The 17,680-nt window shown below is 46.3% G+C and overlaps 1 protein-coding gene across 3 annotated transcripts in view; it reads right to left on the bottom strand.

The window, feature by feature from the left end:
* Nucleotides 1-1,959: 1,959 nt before the first annotated feature.
* The window catches only part of LOC135911243 (DNA-binding protein RFX2-like), a 166,541-nt gene continuing 150,820 nt past the window's right edge, over nucleotides 1,960-17,680 (bottom strand). For all 3 annotated transcript variants that reach the window (XM_065443434.2, XM_065443435.2, XM_065443437.2), the window contains 3 exons: nucleotides 13,224-13,432; nucleotides 7,159-7,312; nucleotides 1,960-2,652 (listed from right to left, as the gene is read on the bottom strand). In XM_065443434.2, coding sequence (XP_065299506.1) covers nucleotides 2,419-2,652; nucleotides 7,159-7,312; nucleotides 13,224-13,432 — 597 coding nt within the window. In that variant the 3' untranslated portion in view covers nucleotides 1,960-2,418. The remainder of the gene's footprint in view (nucleotides 2,653-7,158; nucleotides 7,313-13,223; nucleotides 13,433-17,680) is intronic.

Raw genomic sequence — 17,680 nt, 5'->3', positions numbered from 1 at the left:
GCAAGAAAGTTTGACCTGTGCGTTTGCTGACTGTACAAACTGAAACTTGAGGGAAGCAATGGCCAATGTCCAGCTCTCTGGCGACTTTGTCCCAGCCAAAAGATTTGCCTTTCATTTTTGTCCTGCTCGTTATGATAGCTTCACCTGTGAGGCATTCAACATATCATTCAACTTTGTGCAATAACACCACATCTCTCCACGGTAGCTCGCATGTAATGCCACACGTCTTTAGGACACTTTGCTTTTGACAACGGCATTGGTCGGGCCTGCAGAGTACCTCTGCCAACATTGCGTGCAGGCACTTTCTTGCCATAGCTTTCAGTTCCCTAAACTGAATGAGACAAGGCAAAGTACATAATGACCAGCAAGTTCCGACTGCTAGCATGCAATCGGCTTCTCCTATGAAGTACGATGATGATGCAACACTACCGCATCAATTCATCGCCACCTTTCAATAATAAAACTGAGTCTCTTTTTCTTTCACCAGTAAGAAAGTACCGTATATACTCGTGTAAGGGCCGCCCTCGTGTAAGGGCCGCACCCCAACTTTGAAAGCGGATATTTCGAAAAAAAAAAAACAAAAGTTCAAAATGTCCCGCCAGAAAAGTGTAGTTAGTTCATTTACAGCCAGATGGCGCTGCACGCTTTTCCGCTTTTATTCTACTTCCGCCGACGCGCCGACCACGCTGTTGACAGCGCGCCGCCATATTTGCCTTGTGCGGCCTCTTTGTTGGCATCGTTCCTAGCATCGTGTCGATACGTTGGCAGCGCGACTTCAGATCGGTGTCGTCGGTGTCACTTTGTTGGTTGTAGTGAACCCTGCAGAAGCCAGCGCACGTGACGGACGATGGGCCGGCATCTGAGATCATTCACTGCAGCATTTAAGCTGCAAGTGATTGACTATGCCGAGGAGCACGGGAAGCGGGAAGCTGGACGAAAGTACGACGTCGATGAGAAGCGCGTGCGTTACTGGATGAATCAGAAAGATGCCCTCGCCGCTACTAACAGGAGCCGAAAGGCGTTTCGCGGGAAAAAGTGCAAGTACCCGCAACTCGAAAGCGAGCTCGTCAACTACGTCGTCGACACACGAAGGGACGGCTACGCCGTATCGACTGACATGATACGCGTCAAAGCCCTCAGCATCGCTCGCCACATGGAAATACCCCCGGCACAATTCAAGGCAAGTCGGGGCTGGGCTACGCGGTTTATGAACCGTAACCAGCTTTCTATTCGGCGCCGAACGACGATTTGCCAAAAACTGCCGCGCGAGTACGAAGACCACGTCATTAAGTTTCATCGCTTCGTGAATGCTCTCAGGAGGGAGCATGAATACGACCTGTCCCAAATTGGGAATGCGGACCAGACACCTGTGTGGTTCGATGCACCGGAAAGCACCACAGTGGATTTAAAAGGTGCGAAAAGTGTGTCTGTGCGCACGACTGGTGCAGAACGCCAAAGGTGCACTGTGATGTTGTGCATCACGGCAGACGGCAGGAGGCTTCCGCCGTACGTCGTATTTAAAAGGAAGACTCTCCCAAAAGAGAAGTTCCCTCAGGGAATCGTCGTACGTGCGCAAGAGAAGGGCTGGATGTCCGAGGAACTGGTCGTTGACTGGATTAAGACCGTCTGGGCAAACAGACCTGGAGGGCTGTTACAACGGAAAGCCCTCCTTGTTTTGGACAGCTTTAGGGGCCACTTGACCGACCGCGTCAAGAACCGAGTTGCCGCAACTCGTACGGACTTGGCCGTCATTCCCGGTGGCCTGACGAGTGTGCTGCAGCCGCTCGACGTATGCGTCAACAGACCATTCAAAGTGGAATTTCGCCGATGTTACTCTGAATGGATGGCTGGAGGCGTCCACGAGAAGACCCCTACAGGACGGCTGAAGCGGGCGTCGCTCCAACAGGTGTGTGAATGGATTTTGAATGCGTGGCGTGCCATGTCAGTAGAAGTAGTTGCTAAAAGCTTCAAGGTAACGGGAATTTCGAACTCCATGAACGGCACCGAAGATGACCGTCTCTGGGAAGACGCGGACGCCGAGGCGAGCTCCTCCGAGAACGAGGACAGCGAAATGGAATCCGAATAAAAACATTTCTGGCATGTCATTTGTGACTCTTGCACTCTGCTACTGTTGCATAAACAGTACAGACCTTTGGCCTGTACTGCCTGTACTAAATCGGCCTGATTCGTGTAAGGGCCGCACCTAGCAAAATTTTCGAAGAAAAAGTGCGGCCCTTACACGAGTATATACGGTAAGGATGTGAAGCATCACACAGGTGACAAGGCCCGCTTTGTCTCCTATTCCACCATCTCTTGTTCCAAGGATGTGGAGCTGGCAAAAGCAAAAGCACCGAAGGCCTTGTCTTCTCCAACCAGATTCAGTTGGTCCTTTCACTCACGCAACAGGACTGGCACTGACTAGACGCTCTTCAGCTTCTTGACCAGAGCACCCGTGCTTTCATTTTCTGCCGTTGGCGCCTGGCTCACAATAGTGGCTGGCCAGCCGTTGGCGAGGACCATGCTGTACCCTGCCGTGGTTGGACGCGTGGAGCAGTTGCTCGTTGAGGACGAGGACGGTGAAGAGCCGTTTTCAACGACTACGTCGGGGCTCAGGGCGTCACAGGGCGCTGCCTTGGCTCCCAAGCCCAGGAACTGCAGTATCAGGGAACAGAAACAAATTTGTGCTCAGAACAAATGTGTCCTCATAAGCTACTGCTTGAAGTTTACATCATTCTCAAAAGCTGGCTGATTGGGCTGAATTTTGTAACCATTTTTTTCATTCGATTCTGTACTTTTTCACTAGGGGTGTGCGAATACAAAGTACAGTAAAACCTTCATATTTCGAGCACATTCTATATCACCTGGAAAATTGCATGCATCATTAATTTTTATTTTGAGCGGAGTCGGACGTAGAATGGATAGTATATCGAACTCCACCTCCCGAGACCATGCGTACTCCATTGACAGGCAATAAGCTTTCCCGCAACACCCTCGAAGATAACGGTGACGCGATGGGCATTCCCCACTGCTGCGATCTTACTGCGATCGCGGCAAGGGCGCCATTTCAACGTAGTGGCGTACGCATGCGGCAGCTTGGCTGGTTTGACAACGTCAACGACGCATTGCATTTGTAGCACCGACTCCTCCTCGGTGCTGCACTCTGCGCCTGCCTCACCTCACGAAGTCTGGTGGTTTGCACTTGCATCCACAAAGACCCGCCACAGCGTGCACTCGCTGGGCTCATTCATAGATGCCCTTGGCAGATGCCGCTCAATACTTTGTTATTCACAGTGTTTTAAAATGCTTTGATTGACGGATTTGGTGATTACAGTAGAAGTAGTGGCCAAACAAAGACACTGCCGAGGTTGATCCAGCAAGCGCTGTTGCCCCGCTCCCGACTTCAACTGGTGCTGTAGCTGCTTTGGCCCTTCTACGCCGCTACTGTGGCATAATAGAGTGCACCAGCCTATTGCTTGTGTATCGTTTAGCCTATGTTGCAGACTCTGTGTTTAAGCATGCAGCTGCCAATAAGAAGCAGGCTACACTGCTGCAGTACTTTTAGCCAAATAAATAAATACTTTGTGTGAAGCGTCAAGTGCTTATTACCTGCACCATGAGTGGGGTGCGATCGGGGTTCGTTGTTCAGAGCGCGCATTCGGTTGTACCACGTGCGATTGGCCTAGGCTGCCCCGACTTCATGCAGCGGACGAAGTCAGCGCGGCCTAGGCCAATTGCACGCGGCGCAAGAGAATGCGCGCTTTGAACAATGGTCCCCGAGCGCCCTTGGTTCATTGATTGATTTGCATAAGTTTTTTATGAGTTTTTTACGTGATTTTATATAATGAATTCCGGCTATATCAATCTATTTTACAATCACCATGCTGTTCGATATATCGAGGTTCGACTGTAGTAGATTACGAACAGAATACCAAATCAAATCAAGAAAGGAAAGCTTAATACCGAATTGACAATGAGAAAATTGATCGCTAAGGTTAGTACTTAGAAATGTTAAGTAAGACAACACTGTGCTGCACATACTAGGGAGCCTCCTAGCATTGCATAACAAGAATGCAGGAAACTGTCAGTAACTTAGGTACACAGAAATCAATACATACAGTACAGTCTACTCTCATTAAAGGGAACTCCAAATTGGTACGCCCGCACTAATTAGAGCGCAGTTCTAGTATGTCAGAGCCTGGAAAATGTTATTTGTTATATATAAGAAGAATGTCTGTTGAATAGAATCAAGTGCTTTTTTTCTTTCTGAAGCTCAAGCATTAGTGACATGTTGTTCTAATGAATAACAAATGAGGTTCTCAGATTAATAGCGGACCTGTGTCTTATGGCAATTTTTGATTGCACAGAAAGTATTGCTTTCTAGTTTTCCTCCAAAAAAACAGAAGAGCTTTGCCATCTTTACAGCAGCTGGGTTAACGTAAGGTCAACCTACGTGACAGAGACAAAAGCCTGGAATGCACATCATGTGACTCAATCGCCATTCCACGTGTACCCATCATTGGTGCTGTGAAGGTCGACTGCAGTGATTTGCGAACTGTTAAATATTTTGAAAGCAGTAGGGCCATAGCAAGTTTGCGCCACGCTATCCCGGCATCCACGGATGTAGCCAGGCATTCCACGCACTGGTCGCAGGACGCTTTCACATCCGCCATGTAAATCTAAAGCTGCTCTTGTGACTGGTTGCTTGAAACTACAAAACTACGAATGACAGGCCACCGTGTGGCAAGTCGCAAGGATGCTGGCCGTGAACAACTTTGTTGCCAACCCATGCACTCGCCTTAATTTGCTAGCCAGTTTGTCAGCTTTATGAATGATGCAAAGCTGCGGCAAACAGACCTGTGCTGATTCGGCACCAAACTGCAACTTTAGTCAGCGACGTCTGACGAAGCAGTGCCAATTAGGTTTAATGGCCTAAGTAGTGAAGCCGTGACGAAGATTTCCCGCTGGTTGATGTGGCAATGAACAGTAAGCCACAGCAGAATGCTGGTTGCTTAAGCCCAACCTCCTGTGAATAACTGCGCGCGATCGCTTTGAGTGAAGGCTTTGAGAGCTGGCTTTGAGCAATGAAATGTGCCATCGCACGAAACACAGCTCCTTGAGTTTGCTTCTATCAAATCTAAGAATATGCATGATCTTGTGCTGAATTTGTAATAATTTCGTGCTGCTTGGGAAAATTTCGCCCCTGAAGCGCACTCAGTCGATAAAAGCTTAAGCTTTGCGGGAGTGACACTTAGTCAATAGCAAGCGGCATGTTTTCAGACATCGAGGATGCACATTTTTGCAGAGCCACCCCCAATCCTCAATACATATACTGGTCAACCGCAAATGCAATGAGTGATGGCTGGCGCAGGGCTAAATGGCTCCCGAGTGTAAAGGCGGTTGATGCAGTGTAATAAGGCACATGTTTGCGAGAACTGACAGCTAGCGGGAATTACTCAATTTTCCAAGTTGACATGAGAAAGTACACAATCTTTTAGTAGAATGGCTTACTAGTATAATTTCTTACAACTGACAATCTAATTGCGATGTTCCAACATGTTAAAGTAACCAAACTTGCGAATAAACATATGTGCATATCGTATTCCACTAGTATTTTTGATACAGCCGCCGACTGATTTTTCGGACTCCGAAAATTCGGACATGCTCGATTATTGGGGAGAATGGCGGTGCCGGGGAGAATGTGTAATTGATTGTATAACAACTGCCGAAAGTTCAGATACCTTGCTACCTCTCGTCTGATTTTTCGGACACTCCTTGAGCCAACTCAATCGAGAGCACCATGCACCGACTCTGACCGGTGCATGGTTCGACTTGCTGAACGCCATTTTTGTTTTGAACAGAGACCCCTTGCTGCCCCACGAAGTTGCACTACTGCAAATCCCCGCTCATCATCATCGTTTCTGCCTGGTTCGTGGCTACAGCAGTTCCGGTCACAGCTTAGTAAGTCATGTCAAGACAATCCAGCAGCTGATTTGTTTCTTTCTTCGTGCATGATGCTGCGAGTAGGCCACGTTTTTCGTTTGTGTGACTGGTATCGGTGTGACGGCGTGGTGATGTTTTGTGGTGTGTTGTGTCGAGGTTGCCACGATCCAATGCGGCATACGGAAACATCACGTCAAGTGTCTAATGGCGCCGACAGTGCCCGCGCAAAATGCGCTGGGGAATGCCGGCAAGAAGGTGCTGGGAGGCCTAGGATTTGTCGCCTTCCGATGTGCTCCCTACTGACACCGAAAATGTTCTGCCAAGACCTGCACAGTGGTTGCATTGCGATTCCGGACACCGTCTCTCATTCGACAGTTTCACAGGTGCTGACACTGCTGTACTGACATGCGCAGAGCTCGACGACGGCGAGATCATTCGTCAGGTTTCTGCTGTGCCGCCGGACGATGACTCCGAGTCGGAAGATGACGCACCATGTGCTACACTGCTGTCGCATGCAGAGCGTGTACAAGCAGTGACCGTGCTTTCAGCCATCTATAGTGACCCTACGACCCTCTCCGAGATTCAGGCTTATCTGACTGCGCGTAAACGGAACAGCGTGCAATGCCGCATTCACGATTTCTTCAAGTCTACTGCTGAGCCCGAATAAGTGGGTGGAAATAAAGGACTTATTTTCTTTTTTTTTAAGCTGCTTTTTTTTGGACATCTGTTTATTCGGACATTTCCACGACATTTCGGTGATGTCCGAATAAATGGTCGGCGACTGTATACCATTTTCGCAAAGTTGGCACTTTACTATCTCCACGAAATAAAATATTTTGCAGTCCCTTCTTACCATGTACAGCGATTGTCTGGAACCACCTTACCACACCAAATGTAATCTTGTGAAGATCATGACCAATTTATGAATTGTTTGGCCAACATTGTATAATAAGAGACTTATGTATTGGTAATGTTTATAGATCCCTCCCCTCTGCAATGTCTTTTGACCATGGGGTATAATGTAATGTAATGTAATGTAATGTAATAAATAAATAAATAAATAAATAAATAAATAAATAAATAAATGTTCATTTACATGCTACACTGAATTCATGGGCATTTCTCTTCTTTTTTTGCAATTAACAATATAAATGCAATCTGTAATGGGTACTCTGAACAGAGAAAAAAAAAGCAGAAAACAGCATAGTAGCCACCCACCTCTCCCATGACAGCAATGGGTGTTTTTCCCGTGGCCTTGGACACTCGGTGCTCCACCAGGTAGAACATGTACTCATCGTACAGGAGGCGGATGAGGTGGAACGACCCAAAACTGGCCGCACTACGCAACGTTAGGTCGCGGATCACCATCGAACTGCAGCAGAAGAACACAGGCAGCACCAGTTGGTGCAGGCAGCCGACGCAATGCAGCAGAACCTCATTTCAGATAGAAGAAAATATGTTATCTGATGTTCACTATAAGCAGATCAAATCAAAGTTTATTTGTATTCAGAAAATACGAAATAAATGAAGGGGGCGACATGAAAATCCATGTGATAAATGACTTGAGGAGTTCTCAACCTCTTACAACATTGAAAAAAAAAAATACAGAGCAAGAAAACATAACAACAGTATACAGAAGCCAACTTATAAAGTATCTACCGTGAGCCTGTTTATAATGAATTCCATTAGTTCCACGAAAAGTGGTCATTGTAGCAGTTGTTACATGTGAACATGCACTTCAAAACTAGAAAAAATTTAAGCAAATTCGACACCATGTTGATCTATAAATATAAGTTTCAGTAACTTTATTTTTGTTCCACATCTGGCTGCAAACTTATATAAAATGTTATCTAAAGAAATTAAATGCAACATTGTAGATCTTTCACAGCAGTGCCCCCGGCCAGTTCTGTGGAGCAGTTTATGTATGGGCAGCAGCAGGTTGTTGTAAAAGGTGCATTTTAACGCGACAGCGTTAAGGAGCTCGTGTCGCAGAAAAGCCGGTGTCGTCGGTGTCGGCTACATTGGCCGTGAGCGAAAAATCCCAGCAGGCAATTCATAAATAGAAACAACTTGCAAGATGGGCTGGGTGGGAATCGAACCAGGGTCTCCGGAGTGCGAGATGGAGACACTACCACTCAGCCATGAGTTCGATGGTTCAAAGCAGGACAAAAATGCCTCTAGTGAATGCGGTGTTGCCTTAGAAACGTGCCGTAGAAAGTTATACTGCGGTGTATATTGGTAATTATGAGCATGTAAATTACAGAAGTTGCAGTTAAACGTGTAGCGAAGTATGTTTCTGCTACATTTCTTCTGCGCTTGCTGCACACGCAGAGCCCTCTTGCGGCAAACACAGGAGACCCCTTCCTTGCAATGTGCGGCACTGCCCCGACAGGTGGTGCGCCACTCGCCCGCTTCTCGCGGCTGTGCGGGGACCAGTGCGAGGCGCGTCGCGGCCTGGCTGTCCGTGCCGATCACGTTTGGCTCGCGTAGATCGTTTCTCCCTCCGAGACACTGAGTTTTTTGGTTCGTTCCGCTTGCTCAGGCGCATGTTTCGTTGCAGCGCCAAACGCTGCATTGCTCGGCGCTCAACCGCGTGATGGGTGGGTGCAAAGACCGATGCGGGGCACCTCCTAAGGATCAGTGCACCGTAGCGCATTGTTTTACACCCCTTGGCGGGTCTACGGGAATGCTATCACGTTCCACTCTTGAAGGCAAAGCTTAAGCGTCCTCCAATTTTTTTATTCACGTCTCGTACATGTATTTATTATAAAGATAAGATTGTGATCGAAATTTTTTTCGTAACCTCCATGACGACATGAAATTTCGGCTCTTGCAAAAAATTACATTGAAACTTTTTTTTCCTGCGTAAGGAACCTTCCCCAAAAACTTGCATATATTTTTCAAAAACTAAGTAAATAAATAAAGGGGGATTCATTACGCGAGTAGCAAGCCAGTTTTAGAACTTAGTTCTAGAGTACTTGAGTACCACAAGGATGCTTCAATGGCAAACTGGATTGAAAACCTGGTTTAAGAGGGACCAAGGAAAAAAACTTGGAACACCAAGGAACCCAGATATGTCCTCAACAACAAAAGCTTCTCAAGAGGCTCCTTCCATGTGAGCACTGTGGAATGACTTTGTTAAGCTCATCAACCAGCAGCAATTTTCACTGCCACAAGCACACAGTGAAAATGCGCTGGTTTTGTGCTAAAATGAAGACCCGTTTGAGCGGTGCTGTCATCATTGTGCCAACTGTTGGCTCAGCTTGCGAAGAGATGCCTGCCAATACTGGACGTTAGTGTGTCCAGTCAGCAGCTGTTTTCGGTGTCTGAAGGGATTGTGACATGGAGGAACGTCGCGTCTCTCCAAACATGTAGAGCAGCTATCCTTCCTTCATGACAATAAGTTACTGTAGCTATGATAAGGTCAAGCAAAGGTGTTGTATTAGAGAATTTTGTTGACCACAAAATACAATTTTCCTGTATTTTATTTGCTTTGCAATAAAACATTCTTTTTTTCGTATGTCTAGTTGGTGAAAAAAATTGTGTTCTTGCAATACCAATAGTACCGCATTTACTCGAATCTAATGCACATTTTTTCCGATGAACTGGGTCCAAAAAACTGCATGCACATCAGAACCGAGTACGGCCCCAAATCTACATTACTATATTGCCATCAGCATTTCAAAATGGCTGCCTTGTATGTGCTTCGAGCCCAGCTGCCACAGCTTCCTCCATGTGCTACAGTATGTGTGCTGAGGTTAGTCCATTGTCCGTCTTTCCGTTTTCGGCGTTTGCTCTATCAGCATGGAAGCGCCGACTGCAAAGACTGACCGAGTTCATCACGATGCGGCCATTAAAAGGAAAGCAATCACGTGTGCAGAAACGGATAGAAATCGGGCAGCATCACGGGCGTTCGGAGTTCCCGAAACTTGCGTGTGGGACTGGCGCAAACAGAAGAGGCGTTCTACACCGGTGGCTGTTACGCATGGCGCGGCTGCACGGCCCAAATCTTGAAAGCGATCTGCGACGGAGAAGAGTCTACACATCTAGGCGCACCGTGCCGTCTTGTCACTTTGTTCGTGTTGAAGCGAGAGGCTGCATAGAGGTCAATTCGCTTGCTCCTACTACCACACTTCCTCACTCCAGCATCTTGATGAAAAATTTCTGCAGTCATTGCGTGAGACATGTTCATGTTTGCTTGCGCGCATGTGACACCCTGCTTGTAAATTTAGTTAATAAGCGAATGTTTAAAAACTGATACGACCGATAAAAACTACTATTCTTACTTCTGATATAGCTGTCTACTAATTTGCTATCATAATCGATGCTTCGCCTATCAGGCGAAACTGCAACTCTATTTATTCATTGCAACTTCAGCGCAATGGGAGTAAATTTTTGTTTTTTCCAAATGAGAGAGTTGTATTTCTGAATGAAAAAAACGAGGTGCGTGGCACTGTAAAGGGCTTTTGCTTTTTAAGGCAATGGCAAATGGGTGTGTTAAAATCTAGGGCATTTTATTTTTTACCTTTTCTATTTTTGGTCAGGAAAAACGGGTGCGCGTTACAATCGAGGGCACGTTGGAATCGAGTAAATACGGCATTCATATTTGAACAATATGTAATTCGATAAGTACTTACTTTTCATAATTTGAATTTGCTTCGAAATTGAAAATTTGATATTTGCACACCCCTAGAATACACACACCTGTTGATTTGAAAAGTCGGGGGTGCATTCATTACGCGAGTGTGTTCATCATGAGAGTACAGTAGAACCTTGTTCATACGTTCAGGAAAAAACTGCGAGAATAAACGTACTAAGCAGGAAAACATATGATCCGAAGAAACTTTAGAAAATTGACAGATTCAACTGCTGTTGACACCTGTGTAATGTGAAGTGTCGCGTGGATTGTTGTGGCACAAGACGTACACGCACTTCAAGCTGGTGGTGCTCTGGCGGCCCGAGACGGGTTTTGTTGTTTTCCTGTTGTGCGGTGTTTTGAGGGTAACAAGAAACCGAAACGAAATCGAGGTAGTGGCCGTTGCAGATGGCAATAGAGCAAAACGCGATACGCCCACATCGCAGTGCCTGCAGAAGGGAATGGCAACACACTTGAATCATCCCTTATTAAAAGCACACAGTACGCTACCAATGGCACTACGCGCACCGCACTGTAAAACGGATAGGTGAAAGTGCTTATCGCAATTGGTTTGGCAGTGATAGCTGTGAATGTGGCGTGTGACGGCTCGGGCGGAGATTTGTCAGTATTAAAATGAGAACCTGAGTGCGTGCCAACTTTCTCAAGCGAGGCGGGCAGACGAGTATTACGGGGAAGCTGTGGCAGCAGGCACCTATATACTGTATTTGATTGCGCATGCCTCACACATTTTCTTGTTTACATGGGGTCTAGTGGCCAGGAAACGTACCGTATTTACACGATTGTAAGTCGACCACTTTTTCTAAATTTGAAAGTCTGAAGTAGGGGGGGTCGACCTACAATCGAAACCAAAACATGGCCCCACCAAAAAAGCGAGACCAACGGGAGCTACAACGTAGTTACAATTTTATATTTGCTCTATGGCCCTAACCGTATCTTTTTGCTATCCCGCGTGTTTGTTCGCTTTTCGGAAGGGTTTTTCAACATTTTTGAGAGTTTTACAGTGCACGCAATACTTATGGCGGGGTGGTGTTGATAGTTGATGGAAGCGCCGCTGTTCCCATTTGTGGCGGCACCCTAAGAACGGCGGCACTTGCTGGGAGTATCGGTAGTTCATGGAAGAGCAGACACTGCTCGCGGGTTTCTCTTTTTCTGCTGAAAGGCATTGGCATTTGTTTGACACGTTCCACTTGACTGCTGGCTACGTGCTACTTCTATGCTTCCCCAGTCGTCATGAGTGCTCCAGGCCCACTAATCGTTCGGCACTCGTTCACAGCAGCGTTCAAGAGGGCTGCCATCCTTTGTGCCGAAGAAACAAATCACTGCGCAGCGGGCCGCAATTTCTATGTTTCTGAATGGGTGGTGCGAGAGTGGCAACTGCAGCGAAGTGAAATTTTCACCTGTGACGGCAAGTGAGAAATTTCCCACGTGCCGAAGTCTGGACGCTTTCTGGAGCTGTAGGCTAAGCTTGCGGCGTATTTCGCTGAAATGCGTGGTTGGTCCCTGCCAGTGAAGTGCGACATGGTCATGAAACAAGCCCGGACCTTAGCCTCTTAAGGCCCTGCTCCACCGTGAGTACGAGTGGCTGGCGGCAGAAGACCGCAAAATTACGCCAACCGGACCTGTCAAAAGAGCCTCCCTGACGGCTGCGTGTGGTTGGGTGCATTCGGCGTAGGCTACTGTTCCACAAGATGTCGTGGTGCGGTCGCTGGCCAAATGTAAAATTTCGCTGGACGACGACGCGCTGTGGGACCGCAGCAACGATGACGATGGCAGCACTAGTGAAGACAAGTAGTCCAGTGACCATGTCAGCTACTAATAAATTTTCGTTATCAAATGCGCCCTCGGGTATGCACCTTTTTTTTTTTTCAGTCATGCGATATGGGGGGGTTGACTTACATTCGAGTCGACTTACAATCGTGTAAATACGGTATCATATGATCGCAGTTTTGTGATGTACCGAACGTTGATGCCCAAAGATTGTGTTTTCTGGGACCTTATAAACTGACAAAAAAAGAAACCTAACTGTATTGGGTCATTTTTTGTATTCTTGGTCGTGAACGTTGGTGCCGGAAAATCTTATGCAGCGGGATTGTATAATGAGGGGTTACTGTACTCATTAAGAGAAATGCACAGATAGGTCCTTGTCTATCCGGATGGGATATACACATGGTAACTTTTATTTTGTAATCATTGAACATTATGCTTCAGTGCAAATTTGGCACTCTGACACATGATGCATTCCATTTACATGCGACACTGACCACGCCGCCGCACGCCACTCCATGAAAACCATTGCAGAACTCCCCTTAAGAGCTTCACTGTAGAAGTTGCTCAAGATCGTGCGACCGCTTAGGATGTCGAGCAAGAAAAGCACTGCACTTGTAGAGCGCACGGCATGTGCAGACGTATGCAGGCTTGCCAGCTTCGTCCCACCAACTTAGATGGTCTCACAAAAGAAAGGTGTGCACTTTGTTCCACAAACACAACACTGGCAGCAAGGGTCTAACGATGTTTCGAGTATTTATAGTGAGACTTTTTCTGGCAGAAATAATGGAAATGAAGTGAAATAAAGTAAACTGCTTCACACACTGGATGTCTCTCACCGTGAAACACAGTGGACACGCACCTGTAGAAGGACCACTTGAGCAGGAACTGGCGGGCCGCCCGCGGAAACTCGGGCCGGCCGCGGAACGGCTCGAGCACCTGTCCCACGACACTGTCAAGCCAGGCGGCCCACTGCTCGAGCGAGGTCTGCTGCTGCAGCGTCAGCTTGAAGTCCTGCTCGAGCTGGCGCACCAGGCTGTCCTCACACTGGCACACCCACGATGCCTGCTCCTGGAGGGCCAGCACAACAATGTGTAAACCCTGAAGGGCTCATCTTCAACACTGCAACCAATTAGCTCGTCTTGAAGTAAAGCCTTCGCAGCAAGCCTTTCTAGACTTAGCGCACCAGGACTGCTGCCGTCTTGCCGAATAGCTCTTACGCAAGACAGCACAAACATATACGCAGCCTTGTCTGCACTACCTCTACAGATGTGCTGGTTATTGGCTTTCTGCTCTGCACAGTGAGATGGTACCTAAGTATACTCACTGCAACATGCACTGTCAAGGGCATAATTCCTTTATTAAAGTGAAGTTTTCTATAGGCATCTGCACGCCAAGTTTCAGCCTAGACGCCAGCGCTAGTTTCTCCCCTGGCGGAACGATTTGACCTCCCACAGGTGTACGCTTCCGCCAGTTCCTTTCAAGGTCGAGCTAGCGCTTAACTCGCACAGCGCACGAAACGTCTCTTGTTTGCGACGGTGCCTCTTTGGATGACTGGAAATTACTATTGCGTTGTTAAATACCACAACAGCAATGTAAACACGAAAGGGTTGATGCCACCAGTGAAATTCTGCCTATTCACAAGGAAATGGTACGAAAAAAGCAGACAACAGACATGGATTACTGCGGTGCACTGAACAAAGTAAGTAAGCAACTGGCAAACGAAGCGATCTTGTTCACTGACCACTCGTGAGTGTATGGCCATTTTTACATATAATCTACATGAATTTCATGATTACTGGGCATATAATAATTTTATTCAAATAAAAACTTTAAGTTGTTAGACCAGCACTTGTCCTGCCCAAGAATGAAAACCACTTCTGTTGCATGCGCTAGCAGTGGCCGAAGTTCACGCATACCGTGAAACTGAATATGTGCACGATACATTGAACATCACCGGAGTTCATCTCCACTGCACCAATTTATTGAGTTACACACCCGTGTCTTGATCACACCGGCATTGCTGAAGCAGAAATTATTACTAATGCTGTCAACTTGTCTCTTGACCACTGTTAAAGGATTGCCAAGCTACTTATGCTGCTGCCTCTATTCTATATTGTAGTGGACTTACTAGTTAAATTTGTGTGCGCATGTTGTATTTCTGCTATGCAGCGATATAGTTGTATATTTTTGCACAATGCCCATGGAAGTCCGTTGTCGCCAACAGAGACAATACGGATTTGTAGCAAACATTTTGTGGGAAACTGCAAAAATGACTTTACCTAACACACATCATATGCGGCAACGATTTTTCCGCTGGCACATGCGATGTCGTTTCCGATTACCTGCTCCACTTCACTTACATGGCTAAGCAGATGCTGCCCTTTCATCACATTGTGGCCATGAAAATCGTCAAGCGCACTGATCTTCTTAAAAGCAAATAGAAGCGCTGCAGTCCTTCGAATAAAACGTCCACACACACACACAAACACACAGTCGCGACATGCTGCTGTTCTCTTTTGCAGGTAGCATTCGGCGTCGCCCACGAGCTTCATTTCATTTCAGTTTCCAGTCGCCCTCTTAAAACATCACAAATCATCAAAACGCGTCACGGGCCGCCAAAGCACCACCAGCTCGACGTGCGTTGGCATCTAATGCCGCAACGATCTGTGTGATGCTTCGGATTACGTTGATCTCAACAATAGTTGAGTCTGCCAATTTTTTCTTAAGTTCCTTTGGATTGTACGTTTTTCCGGTTAGCACGTTTTTTTTCTCGTGTTTTTTTCCAACACATATGAACGAGGTTCTACTGTATTATGTTCCCGCTTGATACATCGCCCATCTGTAATGTTCCTGCATCTTACGGTGCAGAGGGAAATTTGCTCATGCACGTTGCAACAAGCGACATCGCGTATGAACGAGTGACCGATACGCTGCAACAAGCGATGGAAATTACAATAAGCGACAAAGTCACACAAGCCAGGTACTGCAACAGCATTATTGAGAGAAAACACGCACAGACCACCCGAAGTGATGCACCCTAAAAAGTTTGCATAGGTAAGGACCTACTTGGAGGCACACACACTGAGCCAAATCCACTGAGCACAGGGCTGCGGCAAGGGTCTTATATATGCGTCGCACAACTGCCGTTTTTTTTTTTCAGTCACCTTCGCCGCAATAGAGCTGTGTTATGCGGTGAAGCATTTTAAAAGCTCAAAGGGGCCTGCTGTCATGGAACATCGTAATATGTGTGCCTTAATTACACGTGCACGAATGCACCATCTCCAGTCACAGTACAAGCACTAAGACAACCAAAAAGTGTGCTAGCAGCCATTCAGAAGTCTTTCTGACATTGCTGTGGTGATTTGCAAGATTCCTCACTGTTCAGTACTTGGCTGTTGCATTTCTTCCCTGCGATCCCTTGTAAAACGTATCAAAGGGGTTCCACCATACATTTTACTGACGAAGAGCTTGAATTTATAGTCGAAACCTGCGCCGTACATAAGTGCATATGTACTGTATACAGTACCGCACACTGCATATAACAAAATCAAGTATGACACAAGAATATCTTCATTATTTCCAATATTCAATATTGAAGAAAAAGAAAGCAAATATCAGGACTGGATTCATTTGACAGAAACAAAAGTGTGATGCCTGTGAGAGGTGAGACAAGCTTCTGTCAATTTTGATGGCATGTCAGTGGCTTGATGTGCCAACATTGCCAAACTACTAACCGGTTTTGCAATGTCGTTGATACACAACTATGTGGTCAGTACAATCGTGGGGAATCGGCATGTTGGCTCGCCGGCTGTGAACCAGCAACCAAGGCCACTGGCCCAAATGTGCATGCATGGGCAGAATGTGACACCTCATGTTGTTCTTGAAGAGTATTTAACATTCTGATTACCTGAACACAAATATTTGCTTTGTTGTAGGCGATACTGTTATGGGTTTAGCATTCTCGGTTTTGTTAAAGCAGCAGTATACTCTGCGAAATAAAGCATGGCTGACTAAATTGTATATTCCCTTTGTTATATATCGTAATCCATTGTACACGTGTCCAGATTATGAGGCTCAACTGTATATGCCTTATGTGCAGCAAATCCTTCACAGGTGCACTAATCATGCCGCATTTTCTTTCAGTCTTGCTTTCCAAGATGTTTCACTAACCGCGATATTCAATGTCACAATGTTTACTAAGATTAATTTTTCGTGTGCTTTTGTGCACAGGTATAGGTATGTTGTTTGCTTAGTTTTTTCTTGATGGGTGCAGCACATCAGACATACATGAATTACTCATAACTATGATCAAAATGTTTACGACAATGATAAAACCTAAAATAAGGTTCAGTGAAAACATGTTTACGTTATAATGTTTAGCACATACATTGTGGCCTTGCTTGTGCCCTTTAATCTTTTAAACATCCTCTAATTATGAGATTGACGTGCTGCCTACTTCGCTACTGAGACGAACAATTTAAACAGCCTCATAGTGATTAGATTTGAAAAACATTACTGTATTTTTGTGCATAAGCCACAGCAAAAATTAAAAAAACTTTAAGGGGGGACATGGGTTTCAGAGACCGAAAAATCGGGATAGAAATCAATATTCTGAAAACGGTATTTTTGGTATTTCCAACTATTATTCTAAAACTTCACCAAATATTGTGCATTCTAAATCAATATTTTAGCTACAATATAAATTTTTGCCGCAAATGCTGACCAAATATGAGCCAAAGGTTCCATAAAAAAGTGCTTTTCCATGGCATGTGACAGCACCCACAGTAATTCGGTCGAGCCGAACCATATGTGTATAGTTTGAAAGAGCAGTCTCTCGTCTTCATTTTGCCGCCACCACCGGCTCCATCTGCACATTGGCAGTGAAGAAATTCCGCCTCAAAAAGAAGGCCCAATGCGTGCTGTAATTGGTCGACAAAGGCACGTGACCCTCAGCTAGCCACGCCATTGGCTATGCTAGCGTCGTCTGCATCACTCCGCGGCCGCTCCGCACATGCCGTGCATGCCTATGAGGTTTCCCACACTGACAGCGATGCCGACCTCGACTCCAAAGTTCGCTACGAATTTCAAATTTCAAAAAAAAAAGAAGAGGAAGTCGGCGTACAACATTGAGAAACGACACTCCACCGTGCTGCTTCCTGATGACATCGATAAGGTGCGTTTATAGTCCATGTTATCGGAGCACGAGCGAGCGTCGCTCGACGTGGGGCACAACTTCAAATTGCTGTAAAATTGGCAATACCTGCAATACAAAAAAAGTACTACAGTTGTGTTGCTTACACTTTGTAGTATCCAGCC

The sequence above is a fragment of the Dermacentor albipictus genome, chromosome 9 (genome assembly GCF_038994185.2).
Source record: "Dermacentor albipictus isolate Rhodes 1998 colony chromosome 9, USDA_Dalb.pri_finalv2, whole genome shotgun sequence".
Classification (NCBI taxonomy): domain Eukaryota; kingdom Metazoa; phylum Arthropoda; class Arachnida; order Ixodida; family Ixodidae; genus Dermacentor; species Dermacentor albipictus.
This window is presented reverse-complemented; position numbering and strand designations above follow the sequence as displayed.